The 17307-nt window shown below is 35.5% G+C and overlaps 1 protein-coding gene across 2 annotated transcripts in view; it reads right to left on the reverse strand.

Moving 5' to 3' along the window:
- Positions 1-418: 418 nt before the first annotated feature.
- LOC118194679 (protein SSUH2 homolog) overlaps positions 419-17307 on the reverse strand; it is a 41873-nt gene continuing 24984 nt past the window's right edge. For both annotated transcript variants that reach the window (XM_035365851.2, XM_085822638.1), the window contains exons 7-12: positions 12824-13011; positions 7393-7469; positions 5510-5602; positions 4265-4367; positions 2476-2580; positions 419-1282 (exon numbers count right to left, since the gene is read on the reverse strand). In XM_035365851.2, the coding sequence (XP_035221742.1) occupies positions 1139-1282; positions 2476-2580; positions 4265-4367; positions 5510-5602; positions 7393-7469; positions 12824-13011 (710 nt within the window). In that variant the 3' untranslated portion in view covers positions 419-1138. The remainder of the gene's footprint in view (positions 1283-2475; positions 2581-4264; positions 4368-5509; positions 5603-7392; positions 7470-12823; positions 13012-17307) is intronic.

The raw sequence follows: 17307 nt of genomic DNA on the forward strand, positions 1-17307 counted from the left end.
GGGATGGAGTTTCCTTTAACTTGACCAATTAGTCTCTGACTGGCAACTGCATTGGCATCAGCGAGGGTTAGGCAGTTGGATGGCCGGGGTTTGGATGGCATTTAGACCTCCATGGTCTAAAATGTACGATTGGTGCAAATCTTTTGAAGAAGTCTGGGTGAGTGTTTAAATTGATGCGTAAATCTCACGAGCAAGTTATTTATTCTGTGCAATATTGGGTGAATATGACTATGAAGATTCTTATCCGTCTAGCCTTAAGAAACCTTTTTGGGGCTGAAACAAAAGTATTGTAATTGCAAGTGACTTCATAGAAAAACAGAATAAAGTCGTCTCATTGTATTCAATAAATTTTGTAACTGTTAAATTCCTCTTGATATATGAACGTCTCAAGTATTAAATGAAAAATAATAAATCCTGCTTACAAATGCACGCATATTTTATTGATTTGTTATTTACAATTGCCGATAACTTTCGTACAGTACCAAAAAATATTCATTTAATTACATTGCCACGTACAGTGACAGCAAAAGATTCGGTGTCATATTTAAAGACCTTTCTATGTAACTTTACTTTTTGATATCATTTTTCATTATATTTTAAACGAAAACCAAGCAAAAGTATTGATTTTGCTTTTCTTTCAGTGTGAAATAAGTTGATAATTCTTCGTCCAACCTGCTGGTGCTTAATTTTGAATCCGCAATACATTGCAAGTACGTATTACGCAGCAGCAAAATTTTAATCTAATGATAATTTAATAGATTAAGGCTTTCTAATGCACCCTGTAATATAACTTAAATCTCTGAGTTGAATTTTCATTCGTAAAACCTCGTCTGTAGTCGTTCAAGACACAGAAATCATTAAGACATAGTTGCATATATTTACTCAGAATAGTGTGTGGTGCTCATGATAGTCTATTATGCTCGAATTCTTCAAAATGTGTTTTCGATTGATTAATTCCAATACTGGTAATCATGAGTTATTCGTTTTATAAAAATATTCTAACTTTTTATATTAGAACCGCCGCAAGTATGAAATTGTGAACTTCTGCTGCCAAATTGAATTGGCAAGCTTTCCCACGTTTATCTTCCAATGAAAGTATACAGGTGGGTAAGACTTGGTTTTGATTATTCTATAAAAATTATAAACATGTGCAGCAGCAACAAGGTTGGGGATAGTCTTCAAAGTAAACCTTCTTTTGGAAACCGTAGATAAAGAATTCTCCGTTTTTGGTTCTCCATATATACTTAACTGTCGTTAGAGGTACGGCCCGCAAAACATGCCTCTGAAAAATAAAACAAAAATTATGAAGATTTGCATAAACCAAAAGCCATCATTTTTTTTCTTTTCTACAGAATCACTATAAGATAAAACGTAGAATGAATAAAATCTAAAGTAATGAAGATAGACTTGTAAATATACTGGGAAAGAGAATAATGTGGGAACAGGTTTCTTTAGCCAAGATTTCGTCGCAGAAATTTACCAGAAACCAATTTTTGAAGCTTATTTCAAAAGTTATGTCTTATTCTTTTTTCTTTTCTATATTTCTTTTTCTTGTATACTGCTTATAAATCAATACAGGTATGTAAATTTTTCCATCAATGTGAACAAACTCAAGTGTAGGAAATCCGCCTTAGTGTGGATCAAGTGTAGGAGTCCGTCTCATCAACAATATGAACAGATCTTTTCCTGCCCTAAGGTAATAAAAAACAGTAATTCTCTAAAAGCTATTTACATGTAAAAACTCATATATTTCCATTTTATTACATAATTGTATTACTAATTTTTATCTTTGAAAGATTTGAAACTCGGCGGAGGAAATTACAACTTTCGTTACACTCAGAAGCTTATATCTATCCTTACAATATTATATTTTAGAATCATTTCCGTTGTACGATAACACACGTGAAACAATTTCCTATAAAAGGATATATGTACCAACGATATCTATTAACCCTTTTAAATTAAATGTCCTTTTCTCATTTATTACAGCAATTTTCTTACTTACATGGTAAATGTTATCAGTGTAAATATTTCAAAGTGTTTCATTCTGTATCTTTCTTCCTTTTTTAAAATAACCAACAAAGCAGATATATTTCTCACATTTAGGAAATGTTTAAGGGTATTGCAGTTTTTGAGCTTTGATTTTAATAAGATAACTGAATGAATCGGTGTATAAAGACCCTCGTTTTACTAAATTTAATTTGAATTAGTGATTAGAGTTTTAAGGTTGCATTCTTTAATTTCCTGTTTCTATATGAAAATATTAATCGTCTGCATACCTGATTATGAAAATCACATGGAAACTCACGTCTGTTCAATTTCTAATTTTTAGTTATTTGATGTCTTTCCAAAAATATTGAGACATGCAATTCTAAAACCACTTTAAGGATGTCAATGGTGGGACGATAAAAAAAAGCCCTTCTTCTAAGATGGCTGTAGTCGTACATGGCAAAATTACAGAATCTTTCATTTTACCTGTTTGCGGATTAATTCTGTAGGAAATGCCGTCTGGTGTTTAGCTACAAGCCGGCTGGAAGCAGCATTTACAGCAGAATCTGGCGCGTGATTGATTGGGTTTACCTAGTTCAGAATAGAAAAAAATATGTGCTCAAATAAAATCATCATCATCATTTACTTTAAAGTCAAAAGAATTTTAAACAAATGTATATTTACAATGTAGATTAAATTACTGAAAAGAAGAAATTTTCTCTGCAAGTTATGATTTGTTTTCTAAAATATTTCTTTAATTCTTCTTCTTTATTTATGAAGTGTCTCCCTATCTTATTTTCGCCAGTGTGTTTTTTCCTAGCTTTGCTTTCTACCCAGCGTTGATCGTGCTCATGACCGCTGAACATCAGAACCAATGTTGATTGCTCTTGCGGGATCTGTAGAACCTATAATTCGTTGATATCTTCTAACGCAGTGTCGATTATCCTTTCGTTGGTAATCTCCTGCGACTGGAAATCTTTATCTTAAGAGGCAAGCCACCTCATGTCACCGATCACATATTTTTGTCCTTATGGTGAATAAAAGGAAGTTCATATTAACATAAGAAAGATTATAAATAAAGTGACTGCGTTTCAACAAGTTCTTTTTTGTGTATATAATCCCTTCTCAATTATCAGGACACAGACCTCACCTAACACAAACAATGATGAGCTCACCACACCTAACACAAACATCACGATATATGGATATTTAACTTTTGCAAGGTGAAACGAATTTTAAAGCAGTCTGTTTGGTGCAGGATGAAGAGGAACTTTTACCAGACAAAACAAATTTTCATGATTCAGCATTAACTCGCAATTCTTAAATCTGATTAGGATGCCATCCTCCGTAATATTTTATTACCAACTTCACGCATTTTTTCCGAGCACGGAGGAGACAAATGACCCATTCACTTCAATTTTCTCGAATCAGATTACAAAACAAAAAATCATTATCCTGTTAGGTTCATGAATATTTGAATAATTAATATCCCGCCCAACCGGGATAGTGGGACTCTGACTGCCGTAGCGAAAGGCCCGGATTCGAATCCCGGAGAATGCACGGATATTTGTAAATGTAATGTCTGTTTGGCAAGGGGTGGAGGACTCTAAATATGCGGCTAGCTGAAATTCCTCTAGAGAGGTTCCTGGTAGGGAAATAGGAGTAGGAGGCCCTCGGACCCGTCCTCCCAGGAGTTCTCTCCATTAAAAATGGGGGCGGAACTGAACAAAGTCGTACTGTCACCTGTATGGTGCTCAAAGCTCCTGCCAATGATAGGAGCAAACTTGCACTCCTTGCCACGAGGAATTTCATGGTCTCGTTTTAATGTTATTCTTAGAAAAGGGAGATAAGTCACAGCAACATATTTGGAAATAGAATGTTGAAGCTGTCTCTTTAAACGCTTCAACAAATTTTGCATAAAAAAGGTATTGCAAAGTAATGCTCAGAAAAGGAAATTCGTTGCTTAGGGAAAGTTTTTCTATCTTGCAGCAAATAAAGGGTTTTTAAAGCAAACAGCGTAAATTTCAACTGAAATTTTAAGTGATATATTACTTGAAATAATTTGCCATTAATGTCCCTTTCGAAATTTCCTCAAGTTTTCAAAACTTGGAGTGCGGGGCTTTTGGATCCCCTTGTAGTTTTAAATCCTAGTTAGGTTTAGTAAGGGAAAGTGAGACTCTTGTTATTCGACTGTTTAGTCAACTTTAATGCATGACAAGGCTGTTAGCTGAATTTGTTAATAGATAAAATCTCTGCATGTTTTAAATACACATACCGTAACATATTCTTCCCTGAAAATTTCTCTTCCTGCTACATCCCGAATAAGTTCTTTCGGCAAGTTTCCCGTATGCGAAATGAAGTCGTCCATATGGTTCTTCCTATAAAAGAGATTCATATCATTACTTTGCGTTTCAGGTTAATGAAAAAAAAAATCTGAAAGGTTCTAGATTTCAACTGTCTCCCAAAAGAGTCTGTTACTGTTTTTGACGTTCTCGCTGAGCTCATAGTCTGCAAGTCTGCTATTACTCTCACTCCTGGTAACCCATTTTTTTGTCTTTTTAGCTTTATTATTAAGCGTCATTTTATTCCCGCTTACGCCATATAAATTCAACAGCAAAATTACAAAAATTTAAAAAGCCCTATAACAATATACGTTAAGAATTCCCAATGAAGCGTTAACCGTTGGCAAAAATTTTCTGATTTTCTCCATCTTTTCTCCGTTTATCATATCAATGTTCAGTTTTCTTACTCAGAGGGCTTTACAAATTTTTCTGTCTTTTTAATATTCCCTTTTTCTGTATTTACTTTATTTATGAAATATCACGTTCTTGACGCTTACGCCACATAAAGTTTGATCAAGAGCAAAATCGCAAAATATTTAAAAACAGTATATGTTTAGATTTTCCGATAGATAGTCTCTCGCGCTGGAGATGAAAATGTTTCTTTACGTACAGTGTTGTCACTGCTCGCTTTGAAATCGTTCAGTTTGTTGATCAAAAATTCATTAAAGTTTTACAAAATATGAAATAGATGATAAACAAATTCGAAATTCAAAATTCGGGCTTCCAGGTACCCATGTTCGGATGGAAAACTATGTTAATCACAATATTATGGCTCTAGGTACCGCTGTTTTTCCACAATGAAAAAAACATGCATACATTAACACATTCACGCTGATTCTTCGTTATTTAATTTTTTAAAATATAATACAGGGTGATAATATCTGTTGGTAATAATTTGAAAAGTGATACGGCGTTTATAGTGACTCAACGCAAAATGCCATTTCTAAACTAATATCCCATTAGAGACTAACGTCCCCTTAGGGCTAAAATAAAAAGTAATGCAATCAAAATTAATAAATGAAAATTGTAAGTAAAGCTGTAAATACTCATACAACAGTTCAGACAGTTTTCATAAACTATTATAGAGCTGAAATTATAACTTAGCTTGTTTTATTTATTATGTCATTAATTTCTGTTCATTTGTAAGCATTTCATTACCACATTGTAGCTTCACTCACCATGTAACGACAAGTAGTTGATAATGCTTGAGTTTCCCATGACCCTTACAAGTGCGGCATCTCACCTGCCCGGTGCCATTACAAGACCAGCATCTAAAAGTAGAGTCAATAAATTAGCTATGAAACATTCAAATACTTCCTCGAAAAAGAAGAACAGCAAGAATTAAACTTTCATTATAACGAAAGTTAAGAATGCCTCAAAGGAATAATGAAATATTTTCGCAGGATGAAGAAATTATGCTCTCATACATTTTACAGCGAACTTTAAAGACATTTTCATGCATTTTAATAAAAAAATTTACAGAAATAAAAGAAAACAAGCAGAATACAATTAGCAGCTCAAAAGAAGAAATTACCTATAATAGCGTGTATATGTAAGTGCAAGTATATGCATAATGGGCGTATATATGAGTTCACGTTATATGCAGGGAAAATCGAAATAAACGGTATACTGCGGGGGGGGAGGAAAAAGGACAGTTCTGTATCTCCCGTTCTACTAGTTCGATTGACGAAATTCAAATTGCATTTTCCATGTCTCAAAAGCACGACTTAGGATATATATTAGATATATATATAACGTTGTTCTAATATACGTATTTTGGCAGAAAATCGGACTTCTTCTGGAATGACATGCCAATTATTTTCCATATTTCGATTCTACGACTGAAATTATGCCAAACTACCATGTTTTGTAAAAATCGAACGAGTAGTTTTTAAAAATTTAGCTCTCAAAATTTTAGCTCCTCAATGCTAATTGAATTTGATATATATTTATTAATATCTCTTTTTATATTAAGCTTATCTGACTCCCTCTTCCAGAAATCGAAATTTATGCTTTAATACAAACATAATTCACTCATTTTTTATGATTGGTTTTTTAAAATTTGTATTTTTAAATATTTTTTATAAATTTTTCGAAAAAGGTTTTGTGTTATGACCTATAAAATGCTTAACATCGTCTTAATGTAGATGTATTTCTAGGCACACCTGCAAAAAATTAGTTTTTTATTCAAAATTTTCTAAGATATACATGAATTTACATATTGGAGCGTTTTAAAATTTGGCATCTTTTTTTTACCTATAATAACTCCAAATGTGGTTTAAGCACTTTGTTAAGATTATTTGAAAGTATGAAGGATGACTTTTTTCCTGCTCGTCTACAATGAAGAAAAAGGAAAGTAAAATAGGTTGCTATAAATTAAGAAGTTCACCAAGTGAATTATTCTTGGCGCAAACTGGCCCACCAGCGGCCGAGCGGTAAAGTCGCTGAACACTGGTAGTTCAGTCCGAGGTTCGAATCCCGCGAACGTGCTGGCTGCATGGGCGTTTTCGTGGTTTTCCCCATGTGTAACGTGTATACGAGCCAGTTTCCCTTAGAAAGTCCTCCACGAAAGGCATCCCTCCCCTCAGGCAGATAGCCCTCGTGTGCTTTGCCATAATTAAATACACCAACACACCTTGGCGCAAACTGAAAAACATTCACCAAGATAACTTTTTAAATTTCTCCATAAATTTCTTACCGTATTTTACAAAATTTAATATTTAGACATCATTTGAGTCATATAATCGAAATATGGAAAACAATTGGTATGCTATTTCAGAAAAAGTCCTATTTGGAGTCAAAATAACTATGTTAGAATGATGCTATATATAAATCTAATATATATCCGAAGTCGCGCTTTCGAGGCATGAAAAGCGATATTTGAATTTCGTCAATTGGACCAGTAGACGGTCCCCCCCGCAGTGTACATCTTTGTGATTGCTGTAACGAATCCATTTCCCAAATACTTATATGAATGTAAACAATCACATCTGAAAGGCTTCTTGATGCATTAAAAAACAATCGTTTCCGTAGAAATAATTAAGTTATGTGTGCTACGTACACTCTACGACCTGTGCCAGAGCAACTTGTGCATCGCCGTCCGTTATCATTCCCGAAAGTGCAACTCCAACAGGTTTCCTAAAAGGAAGATATAGAAATAGTTTCAATATAAAAAGCAGTATGTGTTAAAGAATACAATTATAAAAAAGTATTTGCAATAGGAAAAAATGGTTTATTGATACTGCTATGGCAATGAACAACGTTTATGTAATTAAAAATGTTTTCAATTTTCTATTGAGATTTTTCAACTGTACAGAAAGAATGAACTTAGTCATGATGGAAAATGCATTTTTTTAATTTTCTACCCATTAAAATTTATTATCTGTAGCCGAATTTCATTTAGCAGCAAGACGGAGCAGAATTTTATATAGCAGCAAGACGGAGCAGTCATTCACAAGTGCGAAATGAGCAAGACAATACAAACGAGGAATTTTTCCACAGCGTATTTGAACAGTGAGTTTAACCAGTAACCACCAATGCACTGCGAACAACTTACTGGAATATTTTGGTAGTGACATCTCCTTTTCTGATTTCTTGCGAAAAGTGTTTACCAATCACAAATAAAATGGCATACAATTGATTGTTATTCTCTGAAGTTTGTATCTGCCTTCATATCAGTTGCAGCAAGAGTGCCCACCAGTGATCGAGCGGTAAAGGCGCTGAACCCTGGCAGTACGACTTGGACTCAAATCCTGGCTAACGGTTGACTCCTTGGGAATTTTCGTGTTTCTTCTTATGAGTGATGTGTGTAAAATCCAAGTTTTTTTATAAACATCATTCACGAAGGCATTTATCCCCTCAGGAAGGTAGCCCTCGATTGCTTTGCCTTAATTCCACTAATTTAATCATCTTGACTTTCCTTGTGAGGGGATGCCCAAAGATATAATACGTCTACTTCAGGTAAAGCACCACGGAGTCAAAAACAATACTGAGACTGTTTATGAACATTTAAAATGTAGATTTATAATTGAACTGAATAGCGACTGAAGATACTTTACCAACAAAAGTTTCACACACTGAATATTCTTAATAATTCTATTTACTTAAAATAATGTTTTCGTTCTTTTTCCACCGTAGGATAAAACGCGGCAATCAGTTTTCTTTAGAAAGATGTACAAGTCAACTTGATACTTTCGCAAAGGAAAAATACTTTTTCATTATCAGCTTACTTAAGAGTGAAGTAGTATTTGTTTGAACATAAGAAATGCGTATACAGAGGCTGTTAGCACATTTTTAGACAATTTTCATTGTAATTAAAGAAATAGTTTACCTAACGTTTTATGCTGTAAATGTCCCATTTGATAACCCCTATTCTTCACTATCTTTCCACTTCTTAATTTCCAAGACAATAAAGCCATTTTTAATATTGAGAGAGATATTTTATCCCTTTTCTCTTGAACAACTTTCCGCAATACATGGAGGATTGTAGGTCGACGTTTGGACAATTCGCCAAGTCTCAAAGCGCAAACAGGAATGATACATCAGGAGATTTAGAACGGATATGAAAGAATCGAATGGCCTTGATACTCGTTTCTTGTTTCATTTTTTCTAGGAAATTAACAGTAGAAATTAACAGATACTACTTGCTTTGTCTTGATGCAGTTCTGCTGTTTGATCACACTGTGTGTAAAGAGAAGATATTTCGTATTTAAAAATTGGATATAAAATATGTTTCTGATAAAAAATATGTGTAGTTGGTCTTAACATCCCCCCTTCTTTATTTCTACTTTACTGTTATAGGAAAACCCAGCAACAATGATAAAATCCCTTCGAAAAACTGTCTTTAGATTCCTTGAACCATGTTTTAACACCTTTCCTCCCTTTGATGATAATAAATGGATCTTTTTTTATTGCAGTTATTTGCTTACATCCAAGATTAGTCTACTGTGAAAACATTTTCCATTTTTGTCTGGATAAATCTTTCTCACACAGAATTCTGCAGCGTGTTCTGCGTCCGGCGATATATGGGGGAGAACACGATGCACAGTATGGTTTTCACCTTTTTATGATTCAAAAAAGCATTAATCACTTTGTTTACAGTTGACACTGAGCATTTTAATGATTTTGTGACCCTCCTTTGGCATGACGGATTTTTTTTTTTTTTTTCAGTATTAAAGATCTTACTTTTGCAACATTCGAAACATTCCGTGTTTTCCTTTGATACGTATATGGAACAATTTTTCCACTTGAAAAATGTTGAGGTTTTTTAACTTTGTTGTTGACATTATACTTTCAAAAATACAGTTGCAGTTAAAAAAAATTCCGAGCAGAAGATTTTTTTACAGCAAAGCAAGAATGTCTAAAAAGTGTGCGAACAGCCTCTAACTTAGTTATCTGAGTAAATGAAAAGTGATAGAATGACAAATTTTAAAAAAATTCTCGTTGACAGCATTTACAATAAAAACAACAGTACTATTACATGAGATAAGAATAACGCGTTTAATATGACTAATAGGCATCGGAGTATCTATACGTTTCTGCAGAAATATTTTTATCTGATGTTGTTTGATAATGAAAAAGTCCAATGAGTTAATAATTCTCGTAAATACGTATTCTCGTTATTTGCTTTTTGAAGTATATCCTTTAGCGTGTAAAGAAATTTGGAACATCTCGTAGTTCCATAGTTTCTTTCACAGGTGCATCAAACAAACAATTACATGATTTTGGACAATAAAGCTCACACGATTTATTATGTATTAATTGCTATTATTTTCAAGCTTAAGTTTTGCTTACTATTTCAGTTTTGATCTGTAATTGAAGTTCTAAATTTTTTGCTTTAGTTGTTAAAGTTGTTGTAAGTTTAAACTGTAACTTTTGTAAACTTTAAAATTTAGTTGCTTTAAAAGTTTTGAGTTGAAGTTCTTTAGTTTGATTTGAGTTTAGGGACTTAAGTTTACTTGGTTTTTGTACTTTTGTTTTGGACCCTTAAGATTGTCTAACTTTTAACTTTAATTATTATTTTAAAGTTTTGTTTGCTGCACTTTTAGTGTGTTAATTTTCTTTAACTTAATTTTTTGTTACCCCTCTTTCTATTAAAGTTGTCGAATACATATTTTCTGACTGGCGATAAGGTCAATCAATAGTATTTGAAATTCAATCTGGGTAAAGAGTATTTATACTTAAGATGCTGCTGAAGAAACAATTTATATAGTGTTGACTTTTTTTATGAATTATATTGTTATGTAATAGTTTAATTTTTAATTTCCCAAAGTCGTTTGTGTTGACTTGGTTCTGAAAATTTTCACATTCCAACCGTCGGCTTAGAATTCATTCACAGAATCCCTTATCAGAGGATTACTGCACCCCGAAATTCTTTCGCCCAAACGAAAAACCACATGTCGGATGACGTGCTGGATGTATACACCATCTGGAGTTTCACTGATAGGGGACCCCGTTTGCTGGACAGAGCTAGCAGGGAAAGGTTCTACAGCGAATTTGGGAGGAGGGGTAAATAATCGTTAGGTAGGAAGCTCTACATGGTCGAGGTGGACCTCGATGCGAGGCTAGATGCCCTCCCCCTTGTTTTCGTCTGCGGAGATTGTTGACACTTCGGTGTGGCCTTGGAGGCCGAATGTTTGAACTGCGCTAACTGGCTCTTCTGGTAATCGGGAAACCCCTTCCCGTGAAGATTTCTCTGTTTGGGTTGCAGGACTTGGCTGGTTGCTGTTCACCTTCTACGCCAAATTTTCAAAAAACGCGTCAGCTATTAAAGTGGCTGCGCAGTGTTTTCGAGAGGGGATACGGAGAAAAGATTTTCGATTACACCTTTTTTCTTCTGACGGAGCCAAGGAGGGAGAAAGCAATTTTCTCGAAGAAAAAGGAACGAGAGATGACTTCTATGAGGCAGAGCGGAGACCAGCAGTCCGGAGTCCCTGGTGTGATGAACGATTAAACAACCTACACAGAAGGAAGGCGTATTGAATCAAGAATTCCTGAGTATTTACTGACTTCAGTATGGCCGGTGTTTTGGAGAAGTCCGAAGACCTACCGGTTGGAAGCGGCTGTGGGGTGGAAAGCCGGGCCACCGAAAGAGTTGCCCATTATTAATTCTCATATTGTTTTTTTTTTCTTTCTTGTAGATTGCAGATGTATCTTCAGAAGTTTAATTATTATTACCTGCATCGTGACAGTATCTTGTCTGAGTTTTCGCCTGTATCAAGTAACCAAAATTTTGTATGATGCCTCCCAAACGGGAACGTTGAATTGTTAAATATTTAAAGAAGGTATGTAATTTTCAGTTGTTTCATTAGATATATAGATGACCGGTCACCACCAAATTAAAATGTAACTGTATTCTTACTATTACCTCCTTAAATAAACGTTAGTTGATTTTACCTACCTAGTTTGTAATTATTTTAATTATTTGACTTTTGCACTGGACCATAGTATTTGAATGGGTTACTGCCCGACATTATGTTACACAACGCAATATTCTATAGTTTAGGATGTTTTGTGATTTAGAATTGTTTTAGTGTATGTTCAACTCGCACCGTTACTCGAACTCTTATGTCATGTGATTGATACAGTATTGGTTGAAAAGTTTTGTTATGTTGCACATATACACAACTTTACCTACTACAAATTTGGTATGAACATTGTTTATAGAAATTACACAGAAATGATGTCAAGAAGTAAATAATACATTTGAAATATATTATGTTATATTGTTATATAACACAATTAATTAGTAAATGCACAAGGGATTTATTTATTGGCTTAGTAGAATGGAACATTGCAAAGCACACGTAAACTATCTACCTAAGGAAAGGATTGCCCTTTTGGTTGGTTTGCTTCAGATGACTGTGGTAAAGTACATTAGGACTATCTACCAAAGCTGAGGGATGCCCCCGTGGAGGATATTCTGAAGGAAACTGCCTCGTATACACATTATACATGAGAAAAGCCACAAGAATAATCAGGCAGCCAACAGTTCGCCTGGAATCGAACCCAAGTGAATGCCTTCTTGGACGACGTTTAAGGAAAAACCTGCTCGTATTCATGTTACAAGCGAGGAAAACTTTTTTTAAAGTTTTCATGCAGTTAATCCGTTCACTTGGTTCGCACCTGGATAGAACTTCTAGTCTTCAGTGTTCTTAACCACTCTGCTACTAGTGGAACACGAGGAAGGAGTTTTATTTATTTAATAACAGTGATGTTTTGTTGCATAAAAAATTATATGTTGTTATATGTTACCATTAAAAAATTTTATAATAATGCTTAAATAAGATCACTGAAAAAAAATCATAAATTATTTACATAAAAATCGAAGATTTAGAGCCATAATATTTACAAAACTTCCTTTAACAATGGCCAGTTTTCTATTCAATTAACAACTCTACTTTTTTCTAATTCAGACCAAGAGAGAATCTTACGAATCGCATTTCCTAACAAAAGAAAAAAGTGATTTTAAAATTAGAGTCTGTAAAACTCACCCCTCCTCTGCCGTGACAAGATTCACATCTTACACGACAATTACCTACGCAGGTGCTGCACTGCTTCACTGAGGCCGTATGTGGGACTTCCAATTTCATTTGGCTATCCGCAAAACTCTGAGGTTCTCGGACAACTACGTCCCAGGGTCTAGGTGGCACACCATTTTCTGGACCATCTATCCACTGGCCTACAAATAGAATGTGATATTAGCCTTACTCGTACAAATCGTATTTTAATATCAGACATAGAATAATAAGACTTCTATTAATTCTAATTGGAAACAATGCCTTTTTTTCCCAAAATCTAAATAAAAAATGGCTCTCAATTTGCTCTGACTCCATCACCATCAGCATTATCAAGTTGTTATAATTATTGATAAACTATAATGGCCTAATTGCAATTATATTATTACGTTCGATTGAATAAATAAACATTTTCCAGCTATCCAACTGATTGATTTAACAATCATCCCTTTAAAACTCGAAGAATAAATAAAGGTTTCTTCTTAAAGACCAACGAAAGCTTTCAAGATTTGGCAAAAAAAAAAAAAAATTCGGGAGGTAAGTAACGATTCTGGCGTGTTGGTGTATTTAACTATGGCAAAGCACACGAGGGCTATCTGCCTAAGGGGAGGGATGCCTTCGTGGAGGCCTTTCTAAGTGAAACTGGCTCGTATACACGTCACACATGGGGAAACCACGAAAACACCTATGCAGCCAGCCCGTTCGCGGGATTCGAACCTCGGACCGAACTACCAGTGTTCAGCGACTTTACCGCTCGGCCGCTGGTGGGCAAGTAACGATTCTGAAAGCGAGGAACAGATATAATGTAGCGTATTATATTGTGCGTTATCAGTCACGTATCTTCAAAATAAAGAAGATTAAAAGAATCGCCCGTTCATATGGAATTTGAAAGCAAATAAATACATTGAGAAACTATTCGACATCAATGTGTGGGGAATTAGTAAAAAGAATAGATTGTTATCGCAAGACAACCTTTTACTTTAAAGAATAATGGTACTTACGTATTATCACAACTACCTTAGTAAAAGTCGCCAGGTTTTTCAGAAATCGCCAAACTCTGGCAACCATGTTATCTATCATAAGTTCCAATCAGAAAAATTCACAGAATCAACTTTTTCTTCTGTAAAAAATCGCCAAATTGCGCCATGGTGGTTGCGCTAATACGTAAGTAGCAAAAATAGATTTTATTCCATGTAATATACAAATAAAAAACAAAATTTATGGATATTCTACGATACCGAAAGAATTTTCGAGCTATTCACTTCGAGATTTCTCAAGAGTCGGGGTTTTTCCTTCCTTCTGTGAATAAAATTCAAAGATTTGTATTAAATACATTTTAAGGAAAGAAAATGGTTGAAACAGCGATGGAAAAAGAGATCGAAATTACCGAAAAACCATGGCTTTCACAGCACTTTTTAATAACTAAATACGAATAATTTTCTTCTGAAAAACCACAAACACAGCCTTCCTTCCAGTGCATCTTAAAAAGCCCCATTTTTCTTAAAAACAAAATTTTAAAATAGCAGATGGTAGTTTACACTTTCGAAAATATATTTGTAATTAAAAAGAAATTTTACAAGTAGGTAATTTTTTATAGCAAAGCAAAGTCGTCTAAAAAAATGTGTGAAATATTTAAGGACGTGATTAGTGTTTAAATGATGCGTATCCTACCACAACATAATTTTTATATTTTAAAGAGAAATAGCCCTCTGCATCAATATCCAGAGAAATATGTATTTTGATCACAAAACCAATATGAATGTAAAGTTGAATTTTGCTTAAGTTTGAATCCTAGGCATTTCTAACCATTTGTAATACAGTTTTACTAGCTCATAATAAGAAAGATCTTGATGAATAGGCTGGCTCCATCGGAGTTTTCATGATTTTTGTGTGTTACATAGATACGAGCTAGTTTTCCTTACAATATTGCCCACGACGTCAACCTTCCTTAAGTAGAAACCCGTGTGTGCTTTGCCATTATTCAAATAATTCAAATCCAGTACTATGAAGGGCCTTGCTATTGTTGGCAATTATCATACATATCGATAACTAATGCAAGCAATGCAACACAGTTGAAACGAAGCTAAAATCTTTGTTGATCTTTACAGCTCATAGAATGATACGAAACTCGATCTTAAATCCGGTACTATTCGGTTTTGAGGGCCGTAAAAAAATCGCCAAACTATTGTTGATGCCAGTGCTGCCAAAAATAATTGCGGCAACCCTAATGCAAGAAAGAAAGTATAATAATAAATAACTATCTAAGATTGATGTTTTAATTTAGATGAAAAGTTAATTTCATATAATACTTTTTATTATTATAATTTATATAAAAAAAAGCTAAACATGACTGAATGGAAGCATAAGAGTAAATAACTATTTCAGATCATTATTATAATTTATATAAATATTGCTAAACATAACTGAATGGATTCCTGCATTGCTATTTCGCTACCGAGTTATCGCTAAAGTATAATTTCATCTCGTTGTTTGTTCAAAACATAATTTTCTATAATAAATGATGCCTTTTCCTTGAAACAATTCTCAGTAAAGTGCAGAATCGCTCACTTATTTGTTTGCCGCTTTTTACAAGGGTAGGTAGGTAGGTGACGGAAGACGGGGACGCCTGGTGGCTACCAGAGATAAACAGGCATGTGTCCCTCGCCTTCCACTATCTAATGGCAACAACTCCCTGTGGCCTCAAGAGTCCACACCGGAAACTTATTAAGGGTGCAGGAGTTTACATGGCCAAACAGGGACGACTTATTAACATTGCTTGACTAATTACATAATTACAGGTATGAGACTTGTGGGACGGATTTACAGGTGAGGGGCTCAGAGCTAGGTACTAAATGTATGAAAACACAAAAACATGAAAATGTACAGAAAACACACACGCAGAGGGGAAAAAAGGGGGAGAGGGATACACTTGATTAACACTTATGACAAATAAAACATACTTAAAAAATAATAATACACATATACCACATGTCAGATACATATTTGGCCTCATCGATCACATATACTGTACATTGTGGGGTGTGTTTACAGACGAGGGGCCATAAGATGGGAATAACATGTGATTGCTGGACATTGATATGGGGGACACGTAGAGGTCCGGCGAATATATATTTGTGGAGCGCATAGGTTGCTGAGTGTATGAGCATGCCGAGCGCGGTGACATGTTAGCAGCACAGGGTGATGTGCATGTTGACTTCTGTTAGTGGCGGACGTTGTGGGATTATGCAGTGTCGCATATATCTTGGCCCATAGCGGCGAGCTGGTCAATGACCTTACAGATTTTATTGATTTCAGGTTTGTTTTTAATAATGAACCGTTGAAAGGCGTCTGTAGGAGGAGTGGGATGCTTAATGTGGTTGTCTGCTGTGAGTGGGCAAGAGTAGATATAGTGTTCTGGTGATCCAAGTTGGTCGCACACGCAAGCATCTGCAGTGGAGATGTTGTGCCTATAATAATATAGATAAGGGCCATGTCCTGTTATGAACCGGGTGAGTTGGGGTATAGCTATGAGGCGTGATACAGAGACTTTGGGTAGGAGATTGTAGGTCCGCCGTCCGGTGTCACACTTGTTCCATTCCTCTTGCCATATTTTGAGTAGGTCTTCTTTGAGAAGCCTCTTTAGATGCGATGGTGGTGCACGGATACGGATTTGCTGAACTTCAGAACTGATGGCTTCTTTGGCTAGGGTGTCTGCTGCCTCGTTTCCAACTAGACCAGCATGCGCCTTGACCCAGGTGAGGTGAATGCGTTGCTCGTGGTTTACAGAGAGTAGCTTTCGCATTTCGGAGATAATTGGGGAGGTGTGGCTTCAGTTTTGAATTTCCAGGAGTGAAGATTGGCTGTCTGTACAGATGCATTCTTGGTGGTAGCCGTTATTTAGTATGTCGTTGGTGGCGTTGAGGATGGCCAAGGCTTCTGCCTGGAACACACTATTGAAGTGCCGCAGTACTGCCTTCCAACTGGTATGTTCATCATTTTGGTGGTAGCAAATAAAGGCGCTACCAAATCCGTCTGCAACCTTGGATCCATCGGTGTAGTAGACGTACCTAGCGTTGGGAATACTAGAATTGCTAGTGTTGTTTATGGTGATGGAAGTTTCTTCCTTGAATGCCTGGGTGTGGGCGTTGGGTGGGGCGAGGGTTTTAATATAAGGTCGGACTGTGTGTTGTATCGTGGAAGGTGGCGTCTTTGCGTAGTTGCAAGACTCTGGTTATTGTAGCTTCTTGCTCGGCTCTAAGATATAGTGGCGGTATGCCTGCAAGGATGACGGCCGCAGAGGTGGCTGTGGTGCGAAAAACTTTGCACATCATTAGTGCGAAAGGTCTTTGGATGGTCTGTAGTTGTTTACGTTTCCAGCTTTGCATCGGCATCGCCCATATTGCGGCAGCGTACAGTACTATGGGTTCAATCACTGTCGTGTAAAAAATCTTGTTAATATA

This window comes from Stegodyphus dumicola, chromosome 8 (assembly GCF_044657685.1).
Source record: "Stegodyphus dumicola isolate Sdum_Otavi_A_Nest chromosome 8, ASM4465768v1".
In the NCBI taxonomy this organism is placed as follows: domain Eukaryota; kingdom Metazoa; phylum Arthropoda; class Arachnida; order Araneae; family Eresidae; genus Stegodyphus; species Stegodyphus dumicola.